General features: G+C 41.8%; 3 protein-coding genes across 3 annotated transcripts; all 3 read right to left on the reverse strand.

Annotated features, from left to right (window-relative positions):
• Positions 1-14,266: 14,266 nt before the first annotated feature.
• On the reverse strand, positions 14,267-15,760 carry LOC149588017 (uncharacterized). The gene is made up of 3 exons (XM_089863215.1): positions 15,258-15,760; positions 14,566-15,178; positions 14,267-14,365 (listed from the first exon to the last, which is right to left on the reverse strand). The coding sequence occupies exons 1-3, from the start codon at positions 15,758-15,760 to the stop codon at positions 14,267-14,269; spliced, it is 1,215 nt and encodes a 404-aa protein (XP_089719341.1).
• Positions 15,761-15,779: 19 nt separating this feature from the next.
• LOC149588018 (uncharacterized) lies at positions 15,780-17,241 on the reverse strand. Its single transcript, XM_089863216.1, has 4 exons — positions 17,030-17,241; positions 16,703-16,891; positions 15,953-16,646; positions 15,780-15,890 (listed from the first exon to the last, which is right to left on the reverse strand). The coding sequence occupies exons 1-4, from the start codon at positions 17,239-17,241 to the stop codon at positions 15,780-15,782; spliced, it is 1,206 nt and encodes a 401-aa protein (XP_089719342.1).
• A 4,929-nt stretch (positions 17,242-22,170) lies between these two features.
• On the reverse strand, positions 22,171-22,767 carry LOC149588019 (uncharacterized). The gene is made up of 2 exons (XM_089863217.1): positions 22,236-22,767; positions 22,171-22,190 (listed from the first exon to the last, which is right to left on the reverse strand). Exons 1-2 carry the CDS (start codon positions 22,765-22,767, stop codon positions 22,171-22,173), a joined length of 552 nt encoding a protein of 183 aa, XP_089719343.1.
• Between the last annotated feature and the right edge of the window lie 443 nt (positions 22,768-23,210).

Here is a 23,210-nt window from a genome sequence, read left to right on the forward strand (position 1 = left end):
AGAGACACAAAGAAAGAAATGATGAAAAATGCGCCTGTGTCGTGATTGTAGCCTTGTAATTGGGTATAGCCAACTCAATAAGGCTTGTGTCGTGTAGCGCGTTATCGAGTGAGCAATGATTCGGGTCGACGCCGAGGAAGGAAAAATTTTATTATTTTACATTTATTATTTTTTATTTTTGATTGCTGCGCTCCCCTTATGAGGGAGCCGCCCTGATATTAAAGGGTGTATTTTTTCTTATACGGCAATAAAGAAACCTTGAACCTTGAACGCGTTCAACCTATAATGGAAATTGTTTTGAAAAGTGGTAGCTTGACAGAGATAGGGAAGAAGCATGAATTTCGAAGGACTTCGGTGTCGAGACTCTCTTGGCCCTGTCACACGCTCGTGCTTTAACGCGCACTTACTTGTGCAAACCGGTTTGTATCGGAAAACCCTAGCGTATGAACGGGAAGACGGATGCTCGCGCAGACCGTTAAGTGCGGCTTGAGTAAACGGCGCGCTAGCAAACAAGTTATTTGTGCAAACTCGGCCTGCATGGTTAATGGTGTACGTTTGTACGGTGCATCCCCTCGATACAGCAGTACCGGAAATAAGCATAGTAATTATCCATGTGCCACTAGGATGGTGCATGGCATAATATTACTGGTGTAATACTGGATGGGTCCTGAAACGAAGGTTAGACAACAGCTACAACTCCTATAATATTGCTCCATGATGACGGATTTGTAGCAGACGATCAGGGATGATCCGCCTCCTGATACTCCAGAGTCGTCTGCTTTTAATGTCGTCTGCCGTGTGGAACTTGAAGACTGAGGACTTACTCTTGCCAAGGGTAGCGACACTGCTTACCGATGTCGGATATACGTGCTTAATCGAAACAATTCATAACCAAGTTCATAGAACTGTACAAATCATTACCATGCCTTTGGAAAATTAAATCCAAGGATTATTCGGACCGAAATAAGAAAAATAGTGCATATAGGACAATGGTGTGCCTAAGTTAAAGGAGGTAATAGGGTTTGTTAGCAGCTTAATGGGCGTCTGGCGCCACATTATTTATTTGGTGTGAAGCATTGAGCACTAATATACTTGAATATTAATAACGGTAGATGCTAATGTTGACCGAGAAACTGTTGTCAAAAGACTAAGTTCTTTGCGCAGTTCATACCGGAAAGAAAAGAATAGGGTGTTCGATTCACAGACGTCTGGAACGGGCACAGAAGATGTGTATGTACCCTCGCTGTGGTACTACTCCTTATTTTCGATTCTGGACGATCAGGAAATGGCACGACAACCTATATCAAACATAGAGGATTTTTTTTGCAAATGTAAGATAAAGTACACAATTCTGTTTCATCATTTATTGACCTAGTGGATAAGCATATTTACACTCTATAAGTACATTTCAATATCGTAATGTGGTACAGTTTTAAATATTAATCATTTATGTTGCATATTGCATTCTGCCAAGGAACACTGACTTCATTATTTACATACGATACATCCTGTTCCCTAATCTGCTTGGCATCATTCGCAATGGCTCTATAACGACCTGTCTGGAGATCAGTGAGATTGATATCAGTGGTCCGCAAACCTAATGATACTGTCCCTTCCATAGTATCTTCCTTATCCTTGCTTCCAGGTGGTGCGTAGGTTGTCGAATTTTCTCTCATGAGAAAGTTACGGAGCACACAAGAAGCCATAACAACAACATCTATATTATTAAGTTTCAAATTTATGCTTGTATGAAATATACGAAACCGAGCAGCTAATATGCCAAATGCATTTTCTACGACACGCCTCGCTCGTGATAAGCGATAATTAAATTTGGTGCGATCGTTCGTAAGCTCTCTTTGATTGAAGGGCTTTAAAAAAATAGGGGTAACGCAAATGCTTCATCGCCTATGAAAGCGTAAGGAAGGACTGTATTATAATTAGGTAGCTGTTCCGGTTCAGGAATGCGCAACGAAGTATCATTCAATTTACAATGGAATATTGTGTGCTCAATGACACCTCCGTCTGAGATTCGTCCATTTACACCAAATTCGACGATTGTGAACTCATAATTCGCATTCACCACTGCCATCAACACCATGCTATCGAACCCTTTATAAAAGTATGACCCGCTTTTTTGGTGGCGGAATAATCTTGACATGCTTGCTATCCACAGCACCCAGGCAATGTGGAAATTCCACTTCCTTTCGAAGTCTTGCGCTACTCTTTCCATTCTTCCTGTGATGTAGGCACCTACGAAATAACAATATCATTTCAGGACGGCAACTCCATTGAGTCAGTCAGCTCTCCTCAAGACCAAGAGCACCGCCGCCATCACAATGTTCAAACAGCAGTTCTCTAACTGATCAGTCGGCTCTAGACCAGGACGTGTTCCCTCCTACTCCAAGTAGTGAAAGCTCGTCGGCTCCACCCAGACGTCTTAATAATAAGAAAAGGGGGCTAGAGATCGGCAGTGTTATTGTTTCTGTAGGGCAAAAGCTGAACGAAGTCACAAATGAGGACCAACATGACGCGTTTGGGTGCAATGTAGCTGCTAAGCTGCGATGTTTGCCCAATGTCCAGCGTATTTACGTCGAAAAACTCATTAACGACCCGTTGTATGAAGAGGAATTAGGAACTCTGTCGCGAAGTTGTTTCATCAGCATTCAAAGTAGCGACGCTTTACCATTACCCACCCCTACACAGCCTACCATAATCAACACCCTACTACCCAACTGGCATATCAGGAAATACCCAGCGATACCACAACCACGATTACTGTCAATAACCTTGACGATTATGTGCCTTCTCTTGAAAACATTGCTTCATATGTAACTACTTTCACCCCATGTGAATAGATACGCAAGACGTATATTTATGTATATTGAATGTAATAAATATTGGTTAAACAATCATAAAGATTTGTATTAATTTCATGTATTGCTTACGCAACACCATATAGATGGCTCGACAGGTGTCAGGGATAATAGCGGATAAAGATTGATGGGACATAACAGTTGAAAATCGTAAATGTCGGTATGATCGCCCGGTAGCTAGAAAGCGCAATGTACTACTCAATCGTTTATGCGGCGATATAGCTTGACACATCACAGTATCTTGACGTTTTATAATAGGTGTCACCAAACGTACTAATTGGGTCTACGTGGTTTCGTCCATTCGGAGATAACACCGCCAGTCATCGGGATCGTTTCGTAAATCGTTCAATAAATGTAAATGAGAATGTCTCTTTCGTTGTAACAACCATGTTTTACACCATTTCGTTCTCGTTTTTCTCTTGTTCTTGCGTTTCCATAGTAAAAAATAGAGAAACCCATATAGAAGTACCTGGTTGGTAGGACACACTGTAGGGGATGATGTATCGTCTTTGAAAAACACGTTGATAATGAAGTTTGCGCACACATACTTGCATGGTGTGGACGCACGAAATGTTACAGCTTTATTGCGCAAACTGCACTGTACAGGTTGGTCGTCGTCGTGTGGCCGAGGTACAAGCCTAGTTTGCACGAAGAAATTCTTTTACAGAGCAATGTTTCCGCACTTCGCGCTTGTCGGTTTGCGCGAACCACCGTTTCCCCGTCCACACGCTCGGGATCAACCGGGTTTGCGCAACGATCCTAGCATGAAGCATGAGCGTATGACCGGACGACAGTACAGCGCGCAAACTGTTTCACGCGCATGCGTAGATAATGCATCGTCAAAAGGTTGGCACGTGCAAACTCGGCTTGCACGGCAAAGGTGGAGCATGTGGACAGGGACCAAGCCGTGTTTTGGTGCAATCTATAAAAGCACGAGCGAGTGACTGGGCCTTAATGCTCGCGATATTGTTCTGCTCCGCAAACTAATCGTCAGGAGTGCATACCGTTCCGTAAACGTTTCGTCTAGTGTAAAACCAGGTCAGATTCAGTTTCGCAATTCTTTCGTGTAGGAACTAGGTCTATGTTACCATGGGACGGGCCCCGGGACTCAGAAACACACTAAACACGAAAAAGGTCTGTCCAACGGGGTTAGGGAGTGGAATTTGCCCCGAAACTGCGCTGGCGAAAAGTCAGCCTGAATATACCTGAAATCAGATTATATGAACAACGCCCTATACATAGTTTACACGCAAGGAGGATTCTACCATTTGCACCAGGAGACCAGGGACCCTATTCTCTAACTACATTTGGATCGTTCCTAATCCAAATGATTTGGTTTTGGGGTCGATTCATCCCCAAATGACACTAATCGTTATTCTTTAAATCCAAATCCCTTTTCATTTGGTTCAAACCCTATCCAAACATTTGACCAGCCAAATGGCCGGCCAAATCGTCATTTGGATAGCTCTTTTCCCCATTTTCACCCCATTTGTGGCCGCCATTTTTTAGGGGGGGGGGAACATTTGAGAGTGGGTCCTTTTTCGTTGTCATTTTCGTATTGTATGACGATTTGCTCATGGATGGATTTTAAATATAATATAAAGTAGGTTTCAAGCTTTAATATAAGCCTAATTTCATAATTTTCAACCTTTTTATCGTCCCACTATCTATTTCTAAATTTGTGCGTCTCCTGTCGAGAAGAGAGAGAAAACACATTATTGGCACATTATATAATAGTGCTATTATTATATTGAATAAAAAATACCGTGGCATGGCGCTCCAAATTAAATACACTGCTTCCATTAGATTTAAGTTTTTTGCCGCATTGCCGGCACTGTCCCCAGAAATTCCTCTTCTTTCGCTTTGCGCCAACCGCTGTCTCTGGTTCGTGTCCCAGATAAATGAAATGGTCCTGGATGTTTTTGGTGCCAAATCCACCACTTTCAAATTTAGCCCCAAATGCTGTATTGGGCCTCAACTCGTCCAGGCTGCAATTGCTCGACCCAGAATTGTTGGCACTGCCTCTTGGAGACTAATCCTCCAAAGAGGAATCAAAAGACAAAGAAGCTTGGCTTGACATACTGAAGAACGAAAAAAAATAAAAGTCAAAAATCAAAAAGTTCACTTAAAAATTGCGAACTAGGAAATCTCCGAGTTTAAAAAACTCAAAGAATTAAAAAATTCAATAAAAAATATTTCACGTTGAAAAAAATAAAGGTTGAAGTAGTTTTTAAAAAAAACTGTTTTTGCTAAAATTTAACTTTACAAAGTAAAGAAAAATGAACTCTTATCGTTACAGAAAGCACAAGAAAAGTGATTGTAACTTGAGTTTCTCAGACGAATTCCATTCAATTGAACGGGGGGAGTCAAAGGTGAGCTTGCCCATAAACGGGGCCCATTTTCAGCGTCCATCGCGCCCCCCGCTAAATTTTCAACACAAAACCAGTGAAACCCCTTCTCAAAAACTATCCTTTCTCCCAAATCGAAGTATGGAGGATACTTGGCGGGAAAATAAAGTTTCTCTACGACTCACAGTGGTGGAATCACCAGAACAATCTTCTTTTGGTGCCTTCTTTAACCTCTTTTCCGTGAACACTAGAGAAGCAGAAGGGCGCCTTCTTCGATAAGAAGCTTGGGGAGAGCAAGGTGCACACTCACTGCTTACTACCCTACCTTCCTTCCCAAAACTAAAAAATGCCAAGGCTTTCAATACTAATCATAAAATTACATATGTTAATAATGAGCATCAAATTAAGGTTTTTATATTAAGCATAAATCTTTTAATCTTATAAATATCGGACTTTCATCTTATTAATTGTAAGCTTATGTCTAGCCAGTTTTAGATGTATTCGGTTATCACTCTTATCAAAAGGTAAAGCAGTAGTTGGTTAAAGTTAGTTAAAATAAGTATTTATGTAAGAGCAAAAGCCTCAACTTCGATTCTTATTTCGTGCGAGGGGACAATCATTCTCCGATTGCAAAACAGTAAAACTCATAAAAACTTTCAATACCTCAAATTTAAAGCAATAAATCCAATTATTATACTGTATGTAATTTGACTAAACCGAGGGAGTGTTCACCTTCCTTTCCATTTCTTAATAGAAATCCCACAAAAATATACCTTCCATTTTATTTTACGATAACTAAACACCGAGGGGCTAATCACTATCAGATTCCCTGAATGTAGAAATTTTAGCATTGCGAAGTGCAGGAATTTTAAGGATTATATTTAATCCTTTACAGTACGCGGGGTCACCGGCCCCTCGGTAAAAAGCGAACTCCGCCCATCCCATTGAACAAGGGTCATTGCTAGCCCAAGATAAACCTTTTGTCGCCAGTAATTTCCGTGAAGTGGGACCTCGTCTTTTTCAAAGGTTAGGTATTCTGCCGCGAAGCGAATATCAACGTCAGCGAGGGGGGTTGACTTGTATCTAGATTATCAGATAAATGGTGCTTTTACCTTCTTTTTTTGGAATATCTCGCTATAAACCATATCGGAAATTACATTCAGAGAAACCAACACACAGGAGCGTGGCCACCATTGCGGTATTCTCCCTCTCGCTCGGGCTCTTAGTGAGAGGGAGAATACCCCAATGTGTGTTGGTTTCTCTGTATGTAATTTCCGAAAATGTCTATTAAAATGGAAAATCTGCCTGACACTATGACCGGGGCAAAAACCCTAGAAAAGTAAAATAGCAACCAGGCATAGTTTCTTCTCTTCGAAATTTCCTATTGAAATAAGACGATTTTAAACACTTTTATAGTATCTATATAATTACGTCGTTCAATTAATTAATTTATATTTATTTACTATAACTTGAAGCTCATATAAAACTATTAAACAGGCCGGGCTTTGCTTATTGATTCTAATGCTTGACAACGGGACTGGGTTGTAAAAGCAAAACAAGGATTCATGAAATTAGTATTCGTGTTAGTTTGGTATATGATTTCAACAGCTTTCAATGCATTGGCATGAGATTTCGTAAATTATGCCTCCACGTTTAAAGGGATGCAAATTAATTATTAGTTTGTCAATTATGGCTGTCAGTTAATCAGTTTTTAAGGATTTGCGGGGTTTTTCTGATATAAGGGAAGAATATTTTTGAAATCCCCTACAAAAATGGCAGCCTCAATTTACTTTTATAACTTTGTTGGGTTTTTTTTTCATTTCTTTTTCTGAAAAACTTTTGCCTATTTCAAGACGATGATGTCAATAGAAAAACCCGTATACCACGATGAACGTGAAGATGGACCAAGCATTGGGTCTCGTGTTTAACACCTGTAGTAAAGAGCTCTCCTATACTCTTTTAGTGGCTTGGAAGGGCAGCAAAATCAGTAGCTTCCACACTTGTTTTTTGGGGTTTTTATAAGGTACTCACAGAGTATAGACCGCCTTGCATTCACTAGGTATATGATATGTCTCTAATCTCTCAACGTACCAAAAACAAACCCCGAAAATCTGCCCCGTTCCTCAAGTAAAAGCATCGAAAGCCTTTTGTTAGCATAGAAGGGACTATTTCTAGTTTCAATAGCATGATTCACAATAACAGAGTGACAGTGGCGTGCTTTGAAAATAAAGGCGGTATTGGTTAATAAAAAAAACCGCATCGGTGCAATGAACGTAAAAATGAAGGTTAAAGGTTGCCAAAGAAAAGAAAAAGGTCAATTCGTACACTATGCCCGACTAAAGGGCACCCTACACGTGGGGCCCGTTACTTAAAGCGGCCTTTACACGCTCAATGTTTTGCACAAATTAAGTGGGGGGCATTTATAAAATTCATCATCTCATAAATTATTCCCAAGACTTTTCACTAATTGCGGCAAAAAAATCTATCATTATATTGAAAGGTCAATATGTAGAACAAAAATTTAAAATTTTATTAAACAAATATATTGATCATATTGCACACGATTTATTCAATTATATTGAATATATTTTATCACAATAAAAAAGTTGATTTTGAGTCCATGGACCGTATACAATTTTTATGACCTAACATAACATATAAATCGTCACATACACAGAGTTTAGTTTTAATCGAATGCGAAATATTGTTCGTATTTTGAATAACATTTTGAGCAATAAAAACTCACTTAATATATATGTTCAGGTTTTTTATGCAAATATTGTCCAAAATTTAACGCAAATGATTTGCCATTTCCTAAAACATATTGTAGCGTTATATTTGAACTTTGTACAAATATTAGTCTGGATAACGTTTCATTTATACTTACTAAGTTAAATAACGGTCCCCACGTTTTTTGCGCAAATTATTGAGCGTGTAGGGTGCCCTTAAGTTACAAAGTATAAATAAAACGTTATCCACACTAATATTTGTTCAAAGTTCAAATAAAATGCTGCAATATGTTTTAGGAAATGGATAATCATTTGCTGTAAATAGATCTATAATTAATAATATTTGGTTAGAAAACAAATTCCAATAATTACAAATTAAAAGTAATTAGGCTTATGAAATACTTGTAATATTCACTTTTAAAACCTAAAATATGTGTGATTTCAAGCCCAAATTCCAAATTAAATTTTTCCGCCTTTTAATCTACTTCTGCCATATATATATATATGAAAAAAAAACCGGTGCAGTGAACGTAAAAATGAAGGGTTGCCAAAGAAAAAAAAGTTAATTCGTACACTATGCCCGGTTAATGTAATTTAACAGACATTCCTCGTTGGAAACATAATAACACCTATTGGTGGTGGGGGTGTTATTTTTTCATATATCTCACAATAACCTAGTTTGACTCATCTGCAAATTCCCAACCTCTGACCTGAGAGTATGTATACTACAATTGCTCCCAGCTCCGGCCTCGAATACTCATATAATTTGACTAAATATACACACAAACAAACCATTTTCTCAAAAATATACAGGGTTTTCCAAAAAGGGCGTCGAACTCAATTGACTTTGAGTCGAAAATGTAACCTCTATGACATTCAATTAATTTAAAAATTGTAAGCAACTTGATGGCCTTGGCCAGATTAGAGGCTTAGAAGTTAGAGCCCCATCGCTTGTAAGGCTCCAGCAGTCGAAAACGTTTTACTTACTCTCGACGCGTTACCTTTAATAGTGCTAAAATCATTACTCGAAGTAATCATTAAACCCTTAATAGAAGAGCAGATAGTTTTAGTGATTATCCCCTCTATGAGTTTACAACATAGACTTATGCCAATGCATACTTATAACAAGCACTTATGCCAAGAAGCGTTCGAAAGAGAAAGAATTTGGTGAAACATCCAACTTCAGTTCTTTCCCTTATGCGGCCTTTACGTGCTTAATGTTAATTAATAAGGGCTTAGTAGAGACTAAGCTGGAAGATGGGTATAATAATGATTTTAAAATATAAAGTTTTAATTTGGATTTAGGAGGAGGAACCCTTTCAACTTGTAATATACACCTTCTAAACGAAAAAGATGTGTCATTTCAAGCCCAAATTCCAAAATAAATTTTTCCGCCTTTTAATCTACTTCTGCCATATGATACATCTTGTCGTTCAACCCCCAACCTGAGTTTCAACTTACCTAGTTGGGACAAGCTGACAGTAAAAAAAAACCGCGTTGCCTAGCATATAATGCTACAATATTAAAAGTAATTAGGCTTAGGAAATACTTGTAATATACACGTTTAAAACCTAAAATATGTATAATCTCAGGCCAAAATTCCAAAATAAATTTTTCCGCCTTTTAATCTACTTCTGCCATATAATACATCTTGCCTTTTAACCCCCCAACCTGAGTTTCAAGCTGACAGTAAAAAAAACCCGCGTTGCCTAGCACTGCTAGCACTGTTACTTCACCAGTGCAGTTTTTTTAGGGGGAGAGAAATCGACTATAAAAAGAGAGAGAGGGTTGTCGAAAAATATCATTCCTTAACTAGCTGCGAAAACTTAAACATGGGGAATCAACTACGCTGTAATTGCCGGCCCTTCGCCGTAGCCGAAGGTCCTGCCGTAGCCGATGTCCGCCCACTTACCAAGGGACGCAGGAAGGTCCGGGGGAGCGGTACATTTCAAATCAGAGACCTGCCCCCCGGACGCGGAGCCGAACGAGCCGTCCGCCAGCGGCCCGAACGAGCCATCCGCCAGCGGCGCAACCCGGAGCGCCAACCGACCCATCCGCCAGTGGCCCGAACGAGCCGTCCGCCAGCGGCCCGACCAAAGGAAAATCGACCCATATTTTAAAAAGTTCAGGGACCAAATTGGGGCCTGCCTCTTCACACTCATTGAGTGAGGGAGAATTTTTCACATGGGAGGACGCGTCATACACTATCCTTAATTTTGTCGTTTCGCTACTTTCTCTGACAACACCACGGTGAAGGATATGGTGACAGGAACACCTGCGGCGGCGGTGGCGGTGATGGGAACATCTGCGGCGGCTGTTATGGGCCAGAACCAGATGAAATTCCTAATTGGTCGTTAAATAAAAATCCAACTGTTATTCCAAAAATAACATCAGTTGATGTTTTTAATTATTTGGTTCAACAGAAGTCAAACATCGATAATGCCAGTAATGAAATTTTAAAGGTTTTAATCGAGCTGTAGCGCATGATGCAGCCAATGTTATTATTAACGGAATTGAAACTAGTCTGGTAGGGAAACAGTCTATTATTATGAGAGTTAGTTAAAATAATTACAATTATTATAGGTTTATGATCAATTTCTGTATGTAAAGTCTCGCTGTTACCCCTCAATGAGATCAGAGAGCTATCGCGTATTCGTTGTTCTAGACCAAATAGACTATATTATATGTGGTGGTAGATGCGAAAGTGCAGCTGGGTACGTTGTGAACTTTTGTACAAAATTTATTTTAATAACCGTCGTACTGATTTTGCCTATTTTGCCTATTCATAATACTTCTTTCAAAAAATCTGGAACATGCAGTCTTGTTGGTGCGTTAGTATTATTTTTGGAAAGATACAGCGAAATGACACCTGGAGAAATCGAAATAGCATGCAATCTGTGGCTGGAAGGCTCCAAAATTATGAAATGTTAATCCAAAACCACTGAAAGAAATTTCTTTAAATCGGCCAAAACTTTATTCCAAGAAGAATAATGAATCACTTGAAGAGGATAAATGGGAAACATTCGATCCAGGGCACCCTGATGACAGGAAAAAACTAACAGTATTTTGCTTGAAAAGAAATAATAACGGAGTAATTGAGCTAAACAGAAAGTCTTATTATTATTATCAGGTACAAAGAGAGATGGCGGTTAAAAAACTACGCTGGACAGATTTCGTGCTCAACACAGAATCCACGGAAGATGGACTATTTAGGGCATTTAGTTTCATTAATATCGTCGTTAATTTGGCAGTCCCCTTTTTATGCTGACTGGGAAGAAATAGGGAAGCGCGAGCTTCTCTTCTCCCTCATGAGGCACTGAAGGAGGACCGTCAAAAGACGTGAAAATAATGTTATTACTGTATGATTTGCATTAAGAAATAGTTTTTTCTTTTTCATTTTATTTTTTTTCTGTATAAAATTATTGCACGAATTACTATTATTGTCAAAAAATATCGGACAGCACCGTCCCCAGCATCAGCTCCAGTTCCAGCCACAGCCGCAGACCCAGCCCTAGCTCCAGCTCCAGCCGCAGACCCAGCTCTAGCCCCAGCTCCAGCCGCAGCCCCTGATCCAGCCGCAGCCGCAGCTACAGCGCACGTCCGAGCGCCAAGAGGAGGAGAGTCCTCAACTGGCGCGAGGAATTGGAATAAATGAGGCCTAAGAGGCGGCCAAAAATTCCCTTATTTTCTTGAGAGAAAGCTAACGTAAGTTTACTTAAAGGGGGTCTGTCGGAAGCGTTGACACTGTGCCTATTACATCAGTTAAAATGTTTTCATATTTCTTATGAATAGTTGGACAAAGAGAAGGCGTGGCGCTATAGGGGGTAGTGTCCACCGGCGGATCCCAAGGTACCCAGCTCCAGCCGCAGCCCCAGTTCTAGGCCCAGCCCAAGCTCCAGCCGCAGCTCCAGCCTCAGACCCAGCTCCAGCTCCAGCTCCAGCCGCGGACCCAGCTCTAGCCCCAGCTCCAGACGCGGACCCAGCTCCAGCCGCAGCTCCAGACCCAGCTCCAGCCCCAGCTCCAGACCTAGCCGATGCCCCAGCTTCAGACCTAGCCGATGCCCCAGCTCCAGCCGCAGACCAAGCTCCAGCTTCAGCTGTAGCCCCAGCTCCAGCTGCAGACCCAGCTCCACCACTGGCTGCGGACCCAGCTCTAGCCCCAGAGCTCTAGCCGCAGACCCAGTTCAAGGCCCAGCTTTAGACGCAGCTCCAGCAACAGCCGCAGCTCCATTTCTAGGCCCAGCTTTAGACGCAGCTCCAGCAACAGCCGCAGCTCCAGTTCCAGGCCCAGCTTTAGACGCAGCTCCAGCAACAGCCGAAGCTCCAGACCCAGCTCCAGCTCCAGACCCAGCTTTAGCCGCAGCTCCAGCCGCAGCCCCAGCTTTAGCCGCAGTTCCAGCCCAAGCGCCAGCCCACGCCCGAGCGCTAAGAGGAGGAGATTCCTCACCTGGCAGGAGGAATTGGAAAACATGTACGCCTGAGAGGCGGCCAAAAATTCCCATATTTTCTTGGGAGAAAGCCAAAATAAGTTTTCTTAAAGTGGGTCCGTCGGAAGCGTTGGCATTGTGCCTATTACATCAGTTAAAATGTTTTCAAGTTTCTTATGAATAGTTGGACAAAGGGAAGACGTGGCGCTATAGGGGGAAGTGTTCAACGGCGGATCACAAGGTATATTTGACATGGAATTTTCAGTGAATTTACTTCATTATTAATTTCTTTAATGTCATCGTTAATTTGGCAGTCCCCTTTTTATTCTGACTGGAAATAAATAGAAGCACCGGCTTCTCGTCACTTCTTCTCCCCATGGGGCACTGAAGGAGGACCGTCGAAAGACGTGTAAATAATATTATTACTGTATGCTTTGCATTAAATATTTTTTTCTTTTTAATTTTATTTTTTTTTCTGTATAAAATCATTGTATGAATTACTTTTATTGTCACAAAATATCGAACAGCACCGTCCCCAGCATCAGCTCCAGCCGTAGCCCCAGCTCCAGCCGCGGACCCAGCTCTAGCCCCAGTTCCAGCCGCAGCCACAGCTCTAGCTCCAGCCGCAGACCCAGTTCTAGCCCCAGCTCCAGACCCAGCTAAACTAAATTAAGTTTGTCTGTGACTAATTTCAAATAATATCGCGAAGTTGTCTATAAGAATTTAATATCTAATATTCGCGATTTCAATTTAAAGAATGGCTGGTGCTAGAGGGTCTATTCGAGTACAGCCCTAACAATTTGAGCCAGAGTACACTGATGAAGAATTGGCCCAGAGGGGAAGACTAGGGAAGAAAATATTGAACTCAGGCAAGGGGGTTTAAACGTCAATTTGACCTAAATTAAGGACAATTGTTCTAGCACTGGATGCATACCCTAGTGGCTGCAAGAAGGCGCTGAAGATTTAGAAGACCTAAATGACCATATAAGGCAACAACCGAGGCATTATATCGGAGAAAATGATGTTCAAAATGGAATTTTTTGTTGTAAACAAGTTACAAAATTTTTAAACGAAAACGAATCTGTCAGTGAAGTGGAGGAAGGAGATAATTTCGCAGCGTGTGTCACCCAACACAGCCTATTTAGGCATTCGTGTTTACGGCGTAGGGCTTTAGCCGGCACGTTTAGAGCATATTATCATTTGAAAAAGGGTGGGGCAAATCCCAGAAGATTATATAATAGGTATATGTAAACTTTAGCGTTTCTAATCGATTTTTAAAATTTTAAATCAGAATGTATAGATATACAGCATACCGCAGATTTACACACATGGTGCATAATAAGCTGGTGTTCAGAAATAGGATAGTAATCCCGTTTTACACTATTTTAAGAATTAGAAAAAAATTTGAAGAAAACAACGCAAAAAACTATATTGGCTATGTTGAGTTATGTTGTTGGGATATCATTCGTATTTAACTAATTTCCAAATACTCCCGAAATTATCATTCGCACAGAGTAACAAACAAAAAAATAAGGTTTATTTGACTGGTGTAAAAAGGTACAACTTATTTCGCCTATCCTTAGAATCTAACTGATTTTCTCTTAACAAATCCCCCTTTTCGCTGGTGCAAAGGAGAGGGTTGTTTTTCAATTTTAACCCATCTTCCAAAGCCCCTCACAAAAGGGGCCTAACCCAGGTAAGCTTGTGCGCCACCGCGACTTCTAAGCTGTCAAACGCTCTCGTCGATGACACACAAACTCGCTTATTGACCACCCAAGAGCGCGTTTCTTACTAACTCCAAAACTTTCCACTATTTCTTTCTTATAAACAGTTTCAACACGCTCCCCGCCGATGAGTTTTAGAACTCATCCAAAAATACAAAATTATTATTATCCGACAAATTTAATAACATTTCCCAAATTTCTTTTACCCGTTACCAAATTTATAACCAAAACCAAATACCCAATCTTATTTAGTAACCCTTTTTCCTAATTATTAATAAAACCCAAATTACCTGATACATGTAACAATTTTTCAATTCAAATTGATTTCAGTAATAATCATTAACCATTAACTTCTATTGGATAAATCAATTGTATTGGCCTTTTGAGATCTTGTCCGTGACTCATTTTTATAGAGTATGATCTGACTTTTTTGTTTCTACCCACTAACTGTTCCTTGATTATACCTTCCAATACGTCCTGGGAAGTTTGTCCTCGTGTATCAAAACGAGGTCTCCCACCTTTAATTCGGTTTCCATCTTTGGATTGTTTTGGTTATGTGCTGAACGCAGTTCTTGCACATATTCCTTTCGCCAACGTGACCAGAACTGGTCCAGCAACCTTTGCCTGTACTTATACCTCTTTTGAAGCTCTGACTGGCTAGCCGTGACCTTTTCCTTCTCTGAGAAGGACCTCGAAGGCAGAGTGGTTATGCGTTGACCCACAAGAAAATGTCCAGGGCTGAGCGGCGAAGGTTTCTCCGCGTCGTTATAAACAAACGTCAGAGGCCTTGAATTTATTATCGCCTCAACTTCAGTCAGCGTGGTCTCTAACTCTTCGTGAGTTAAACTAGCTTTTCCCAGCACCTTTTTCAATGCCAGTTTTGTTGACTTGACCAACCTCTCGTAAAACCCGCCATGCCAGGCGGCTCTTTCGGTGATGTACTTCCACGTGATAGCCTTGCCCGCTATAAAGTCCTTTAACTGTGGGCTCTTGATTTTCGCCCAAATGTCCTTCAGTTCTATTTCCGCTCTTTTGAATGTACGCGCGTTGTCCGAGTATATTACACTTGGAATGCCTCTACGTGAAATAAACCGCCGAAGCGCGAGAAGGAAATTTTCTGTTGTTTGATCCGACACGAGCTCGAGATGAATCCCACGCGTCACCACGCACGTATGTCTTTACTGTGCTTCTTCCGGTCTTCACGAAAAGTGGGCCCGCGAAATCTAAGCCACACACTGTGAACGTGGGCGCTTCCGTAATTCGATCTTGAGGTAAAGGAGCAAAACTCATTTGTCCAGGTTTTGCAGTGAATCTCTTGCAAGTGACGCAACGTCCTAGAATTGTCTTCGCCACTTGTCGGCCTCGTGTTATCCAAAAGTTTTCTCTAACCTTCTTTAGGGTATCTCGTAGCCCAGAGTGCATTAGTCGGGAATGATGAAACATGAACAGTAGTTCTGAAAGTCTATTCTTTCCTGATAGAATGTAAGGATGCTTTTGACTGTAACTGAAGTTCGATTTGTTTAGTCTTTCTCCTAAACGAATAGTCCCATCACTATCTAAGATGGGGTTTAAAGTCCAAAGTTTCGAGCCTGTACCCACGCCCTGCCCTTTCCTTAATTTTTCCAGTTCTTCAGAGAAGTCTTCGGCTTGCGCCTGCATAACCAAATCCCTTTCGGCCTTATCCATTTCCTCTGCCGTGAGTGGACCAACTTTCTTGTTCCCAGGATTTTTTCAATTCCATATACATCTCAGGATCCATGCCACTACTCGCTTTGCCCTTGTCAATGTACTGAAACGAGCCAGATCTATTATGGATTAGTTTTTAGGTAATGCAGCGCAGCTTGCTTAAACCACTTCCTGATATCTTGGTCTGATTTCCGTTTCAATCTCTTCGACCGTTGGTTCGCTATTCCTTCCGGTTGGCCATTGATCTTCTTTAAGTTTCAACCATTCTGGGCCTCGCCACCACATGTCGCTTGTTAGCAGCTTTTCGACGTTCATGCCCCTTGTTGGTAGATCCGCCGGATTCTCAGTTCCTTTCACGTGGTTCCAAACAACTGGTTCCGTATTTGCCTGTACTTCCTGTACCCAGTTGGCCATAAAGGGTTTCCATTTTAGAGAATTTCCCTTGATCCAATGTAGTGCAATTTGCGAGTCCGTCCACATGTGGACGCTTAAAATTTCCTCATGCAAATTGTTCTTGACATATCTCAGCATCCGAGCTCCTAGGACTGCGCCCATCAGCTCCAACCTGGGCAAGGTTATCCTTTTCAAGGGTGCCACCCTCGTTTTTGACAGGAGCAATTTGACGCCCACGAGTTCGTTTGAATTCTCGTATCTTAGATACATTACACAGAATACGTGAATTTGACGTCTTTCGATTTCATTTTCAGTGAGACCGCCATAATAATGTCGAGGAATTTCGAGTATGTGTAACCTTGGAAGTTCTGCACACCAATCTTCGAACCTCTTCCCTAACTCTCCTGTTAGTGTTTCATCCCATTTGAACTCGCCTTGCCAAAGTTCTTGAAACAGTATTTTCATTCTAACGATGAATGGGGCCAAAAACACTATATAGGGTCGAAGATACGTGCTACGCACCTCAGGACACTTCTCTTGGTTATTTCCTTGGTGGTAATAAATTCCAGGAGCGACCGCAAATCGAATACTAGTGTGTCGTTGTCTGGATTCCACGTCAATCCTAGAAACTTCAGGTTCTCCTTGAGCTCTTCCGTTTTAAATGAATGACTCGGGACGTTTGACTTGGGCTCTGAGTCTTCCTGATCCCACCTAGCCTGTAACGCCATTGAATTTGTGCGCCATTTTCGAAGGTTCATCCCTGCCTTCTTCATTAATTCTTTTGCCTTTACTGATATCTCGTACGCTTCCTGATCTCATGAAGCCCCGGAAATCGTGTCATCTACGTACGTTCCTTCCTTCAGTAGTTGACAGAGTTTGCCCTGTTCATCTTCATGCTGCTTAAGGTGATGATGTATTGTAGCCGAAAGCAGGAATGGACTAGGAGAAGCTCCAAACGGTACTCTGGTTATTCGATATGTTTTGATCTCATCCAACCTTTGAGGATCTGCGTACCACAGAAAGCGAACCGCGTCTCTGTCCCTTGGAGACAACGAAATCATCAAAAACGCCTTTTCTACGTCGGCCGTGAACGCCGTTTTGAATTTCCGAAACCGAATAAGAATTCTGTTATGTTTGTGTGTTGCGTTGGTTAGGTTGTGTAATCAGGCAAGACAGGTCATTAAAAACTTAATAATATTTATTTACTAGTAACATCTAAAAGTTAAGATACAAGTTAAGATACATTCGTCTAGTGAAGTGCATTCTAGATTAGCGCGAATCAAACTGTGCCTCTACCGCAGATAACAATCTTTATATATGAGAGATTGGCCTACTTTTTATCGTTAATGTCTATTTACAAAGAATGTAAAAAACTAACTACTTTTTTACATTCACCTATACTACACTACCCTCTTTTTTTTTTTTTTTTTTTTTTTTAAATGTAGTAATGTAGTCTGTCGGGCTGTTTGGTTATCCTTCCGGAAGTTCGCCTGACTTGGTCGCTGGTCTTCGCATTGTTGGTATTGGGTATGATGTTGCATTGGTTTTGTCCTGGGACCTCCGAGCTTGGTTCAATTGTTTGTTCAGGATTTTGGAGAGGCGCTACAGGTTCTGCGGTGGCTTCCATTCCGTTGATTGGTGTTGAGTTTGTCGTAGATGGCTCGGCTCGTTCCGTCAAGTTCATTTGACTGGCTTGACTTGGTTGGCTTGTGCTTGGTGGAGAGATTGATAACTCTGGGAAATCAAAACTAAAAATACGTGGTCTGGGTTCTGTAGGAATGTCCAGGAAAGCTTCGGAGTTTTGATTAGTATCTGGTCCACGTCGTAACTGATTAAGGTGTTTCCGTAACGTGCGGTTTTCAGTGTGAACTTCGTACATCATGTTTCCCAATCTTCTAGTAATACGAGCTGGTATCCATCCTTGAGTTCCTGTCCGGTTGGGCATTTTAGCGTATACTTGATCTCCGATTTGAAGTGAACGTGTCATCAAAGATAGTTCTTGATGAGTTGCGTTTTTCGGATGAAAAATGTCCAATCTGGTGGTGATATTTCTTCCAAATAGTAATTCAGAAGGAGATTTTCCAGTCGCTAGGGGTGTTCTACGATAGTTCATCAATATTCGAGCAAGACGTTGTTCCAAGCTGCCTTTATGATAAGTTTGAAAGCCTTGGTTGAGCATGGTGATTTCTTCAGAATCGTTCCCAGATATCTTCTTCAGCGTATGTTTGATTATTTGAACGCTTCTCTCAGCTTGACCGTTCGATGCTGGATGATACGGGGCAATGGTAAGGTGCTTCATTCCATTTTGAGTTGTAAATAGCTTGAATTCTTCGCTGGTGAAGCAAGTTGCGTTGTCCGTTACGAGGGTTTTCATCACGCCGTATCTAGCCATGGTTTCTCTGAGCGCAGTTATTGTTGATTCAGATGTTGGGCTGGTTCTGATGAAAACTTCTATCCACTTGGTATGGGCATCGACAATTACGAGCAAATATTTCCCTTCAAGTGGACCGGCATAATCGGCGTGTACTCGCTCCCAAGGTTGAGTGGTGGTTGGCCATGGTGTGTACATTCGTGATGGTAAGGATGCGTTCTCGTTGCATGATTTGCAGTGTCTTGAAATCTCCTCGATTTGTTGGTCGATCTTCGGCCACCAGACTGTAGTGCGTGCTTTGCATTTCATGCGTACAATGCCGTCATGAGTTGTGTGAAGCTCTTGGAGGATGTACTCTTGCAAAGATCTCGGAACAACTACTCTGGACCCCTTTAATATCATGTCGAATGATGTTGAAAGCTCGTCTTTGATGTTGAAATATGGCTTGACTTCAGGTTTGATGGTGGACTTTGATGGCCATCCATAATTCAGGTATCGCAGGACTTGTTGTAGAACATGATCTTGATTTGTTGCTTCTATCATTTTCGACGATGTAACTGGTCGGTCTTCGAAATTGTCAAGTTGAAGAACGTATTCTTGAGGTTGTGGTGGTTTGAAGTCTTTGGCTGGTAGTGGTAGACGACTGATAGCATCGGCATTGGAGTTTGAGATTCCCTTTTTGTAGACAATATTGTAGTTGTGTGATGACAAAAGTAAAGACCATCTCTGAAGTCTCGCAGCTGCCATTGGTGATATGGGCTTCTTTTCGGATAATATTGATACGAGCGGTTGATGGTCCGTAACCAAAGTGAATTTTCTTCCAAGGAGGTAATCTCGAAATTTTGAAACTCCATAAACTAGAGCCAACGCTTCTTTTTCGATCTGAGGGTATTTCTTTTCGGCGGATGCCAAAGTCCGTGACGCGAATGCGATAGGTTTCTCCTCGCCGTCAATCACGTGTGAAATAACAGCGCCGATTCCTACTGGTGATGCGTCACATGCGAGTAATACTTCTTTCGTCGTGTCGAAGTGAGCAAGGACGTTGGAATTCTTGAGTGCAGTTTTTGCGGAACGGAGAACCTTTTCTTGGGCATTGCCCCATGTCCACGGAGTGGATTTCTTGAGCAGGTCATATAATGGAGCTAGCAATGTTGAGTTGTTGGGTATAAACTTGGCGTAATAGTTAAATAATCCCAAGAATGAGCGAAGTTCATCAACGCTTTTTGGAGATGGTGCTTCCATTATCGCCTTCAATTTCCCTTCCTGTGGATGTAGGCCGTGCTGATCCAGTCTGTACCCAAGGAAATCCAATGACGGTACCAGGAAGAGACATTTGTCTTTGCGTAAACGGAGTCCGGCGTCTTCAAGTGTAGTCAGGACCTCGTCAATTCTCTTTAGGCAATCTTTGTCAGTGGTTCCGCCTATAAGCGTATCGTCTTGAAATGGAAAGACGCCGTCATGCTTGGATAGAAGGATTTCCATATGTTTTTGGAATATTGCAGATGCCGAAGAGATGCCAAATGGTAAGCGATTATAGGCGTAGAGACCCTTTTGAGTATTGATAACCACTAGTTTCTTCGATTCATCGTCAAGAGCTAGTTGGTTATAGGCGTCTCGCATATCCAGTCTCGCAAAAACGGTACAACCAGCCATTTTCATGAAGATGTCCTCGGCCTTCGGCAATGGGTAGACTTCCGTGTCGATCATTAGATTAGTAGTGATTTTGTAATCACCACAAATCCTGACGCTGTTGTTGGGCTTCAGAACAGGTACGATTGGCGTTGCAAAATTCGAGTGAGGTATGGATTCGATAATTCCAAGCTTCTCCAATCTGTCTAATTCGTTGTTGACTTTGTCCTTAAGTGCATATGGAACGCTCCTGGCCTTGTAAAATTTTGGTGTTATGCCTGGTTTCGTGTACAGATGTACTTTGACGTCCTTAAGGCATCCCATAGTGTCGGAGAACAATGTCTGATGTTTGTCTAGTATCATGGCAAGTTCGTCGTTCTTGCTGACATGATTGATGCACGTAGCTCGAAAAGCTGGATCTTCTATGCGCAGTTGCGAATAAATCCAAGAACGGCCGCAGATTGTCGGTCTATTTTCGGCGGAGATGAGAAGCGGTAATTTTGCTGCTCGTCCGTTGAATTTTACGTTCACAATCAGTTGTCCAAGGATTGGAACTGGGTCTCCGCTGTAGGCGATGAGTTTCCTTTTTGTGTAAGACTCAATGTTTCCAAGATTAGGTATAGAATTTAAGACGTTCATAGGCATAATAGAGTAGGCTGATCCAGTGTCGTATTCCATGGTAATTGATTTACCATTAATGTCGCATGAAATTACAGTTGGTTTTGGAGGGTCTTCCAAGGTTGAAGTGGCGTTGCTTGTGCTCAGGTGGCAGATTTCGTAGCCATGATGCTCTTCAAGATTCTGTTGGAGACTTGTCGGTTCTTCTTGCTGATCTTGCGATATCATCGTGATCTGGTGCGTCGTGTGTCGCTGATTTTTAGGTTTAGCTTTATCACCAAGACATGCTTTGGCTATGTGTCCTTTCCTTCGGCACTTTAAGCATGTGGCGTTGATAAATGGACAGTTCGGAGGCAGATGACTTGTTTCCTTGCACCGTATGCATGGGCGTTGATTCGTGTGACCAGAAGTGATGGAAGAAGGATGAAACGTTACTGCATGTGGTTTCCTGTTCGATGACCTTGATCTGTGGTTACGCTTGCCGTCGTGTATGGCGTTGATTACGTTCGAACTGGTTCCGTTGGAGATCAGTTTAAGTTCTTTGGAGTTTCTTGCTGCCGTTTCCATGGTGAGAGCCATAGTTGTAGCAGTTTCCAAGGTGACGTCCTTAATGGTGATTAAGCGATCGTAAATTTGTTGATTGTTGATACCGAAAATGAGGCGATCTCTGATCATGCTCTCCAGGTCCGTGAATTTGCAGAATTCGCTCATCTTCCGGAGTTCGGCGATGTAGTTGGCGATTGATTCTCCAGGGTGACGTGACCGGTTGTAAAATTTTTCTCTTTCGGCTATCTCCAATGGAACAGGGTTATAGAACTTGGTGAGAGTGTCGACGATGTCCGTGTAGCTTTTTGCGGATGGTTTGATTGGGTTCAGTATGCTCCGCAAGGTTGTGTAGACCGTGGATCCTACACATGTCAGGAGATGTGCCCTCTTCTTAGCGTCCTCAGTAATTCCCATTGTTTCGAAAAAGAGTTCAAGTCTTTCCGTATAAATAGTCCAAGGTTCTAGTCGTTCGTCAAAAGCGTCGAATAGTCTTGAGGTAGCCATTGTATTGAAGAAATGCAGATGTTCACGTAGCGAAGGGTGCGGTAGATGCGTAGAATGTGTCTCGTCGTGGGTTGACAGTTCACAAGTACTGGGTAGAGTTCGTTAATTCCGTCGCCATTGTTATGTTTGTGTGTTGCGTTGGTTAGGTTGTGTAATCAGGCAAGACAGGTCATTAAAAACTTAATAATATTTATTTACTAGTAACATCTAAAAGTTAAGATACAAGTTAAGATACATTCGTCTAGTGAAGTGCATTCTAGATTAGCGCGAATCAAACTGTGCCTCTACCGCAGATAACAATCTTTATATATGAGAGATTGGCCTACTTTTTATCGTTAATGTCTATTTACAAAGAATGTAAAAAACTAACTACTTTTTTACATTCACCTATACTACAAATTCCGAGTAGCTCTGGATTGAGATTTATTCCAGTAGACAAGCAGTCATTGAGCGAAGGAACCCCATTCTCGTGGGACGAAGCGGCGTACACCACTCGTAACTTGGTCGTATCGTGGTTTTCGCGGATGACCGCTTGATGGGGTAAATAATACCTTGGGTTATTATTCGAATTATCTTCTTCCTTAACCTCTTCAATTATTCCCTTTTCTTCCTGCTCCCGTATGACGTCTCTGTATCCCTTAAATAATACAGGATCAGTTCTAAATCTCTTGGCTAGTCTCAGAGTTCTTCTTTTGGCCACATTATAGTTATCACCAAGCTCTTCCTTTCGTTCGTTCCATGGTAGGCACACTTCGTATCGGTCATTCTTAAAAGTGACAGAATACTCAAAGTTTTCCAAAACCTTTAGTTCTGTTAGGGATTTCGTTCCATCTTCCTTAATCCCAATAGAATCAAGCTCCCATAAGGCTTGAATTTGCTTGTTCAGTTCGGTTTCAGCGTCATTGACCCCAATTGTCATTACTGAGACACTGTTTACTCCAATCGACGAGGTAGACGAATGTGAGATTTCGGTCCCTGTACTGACCATCCGACGATAGTCTCTACCGCTACCAGTTTTTCTCCTAACCGTTCGACCTGCCCTGTCAGGATTGTCCACATGTGGTCTGATCCGATTAATATTCCAAGGTCTCCATTTCCTGTGAAGCCTGAATCTTGTTCGTCCGCAACTTCCAGCCCTCTCTTTCGAAGTTCCGCTGTCATGTCACCTTCTGGGATGGCAATGAGAGCGCTACAGATATTAGGAGACTCGAGCGCGTCTATTTCGATCCTCTTCCTGGGATCTCGAATATTTTCCAGCGTTTTTCTAACGAGTCTTCTTTTAACCCTCTCTGGGGTATAGCTTTCAAATCTGTATACTTCCAGAATTTCTTCGCCGATAACTGATAAGTTACAACGACGCGA

This window comes from Phalangium opilio, unplaced genomic scaffold (assembly GCF_054372755.1).
Source record: "Phalangium opilio isolate 3A_F unplaced genomic scaffold, DU_Popi_V2 ptg000810l_1, whole genome shotgun sequence".
In the NCBI taxonomy this organism is placed as follows: Eukaryota; Metazoa; Arthropoda; class Arachnida; order Opiliones; family Phalangiidae; genus Phalangium; species Phalangium opilio.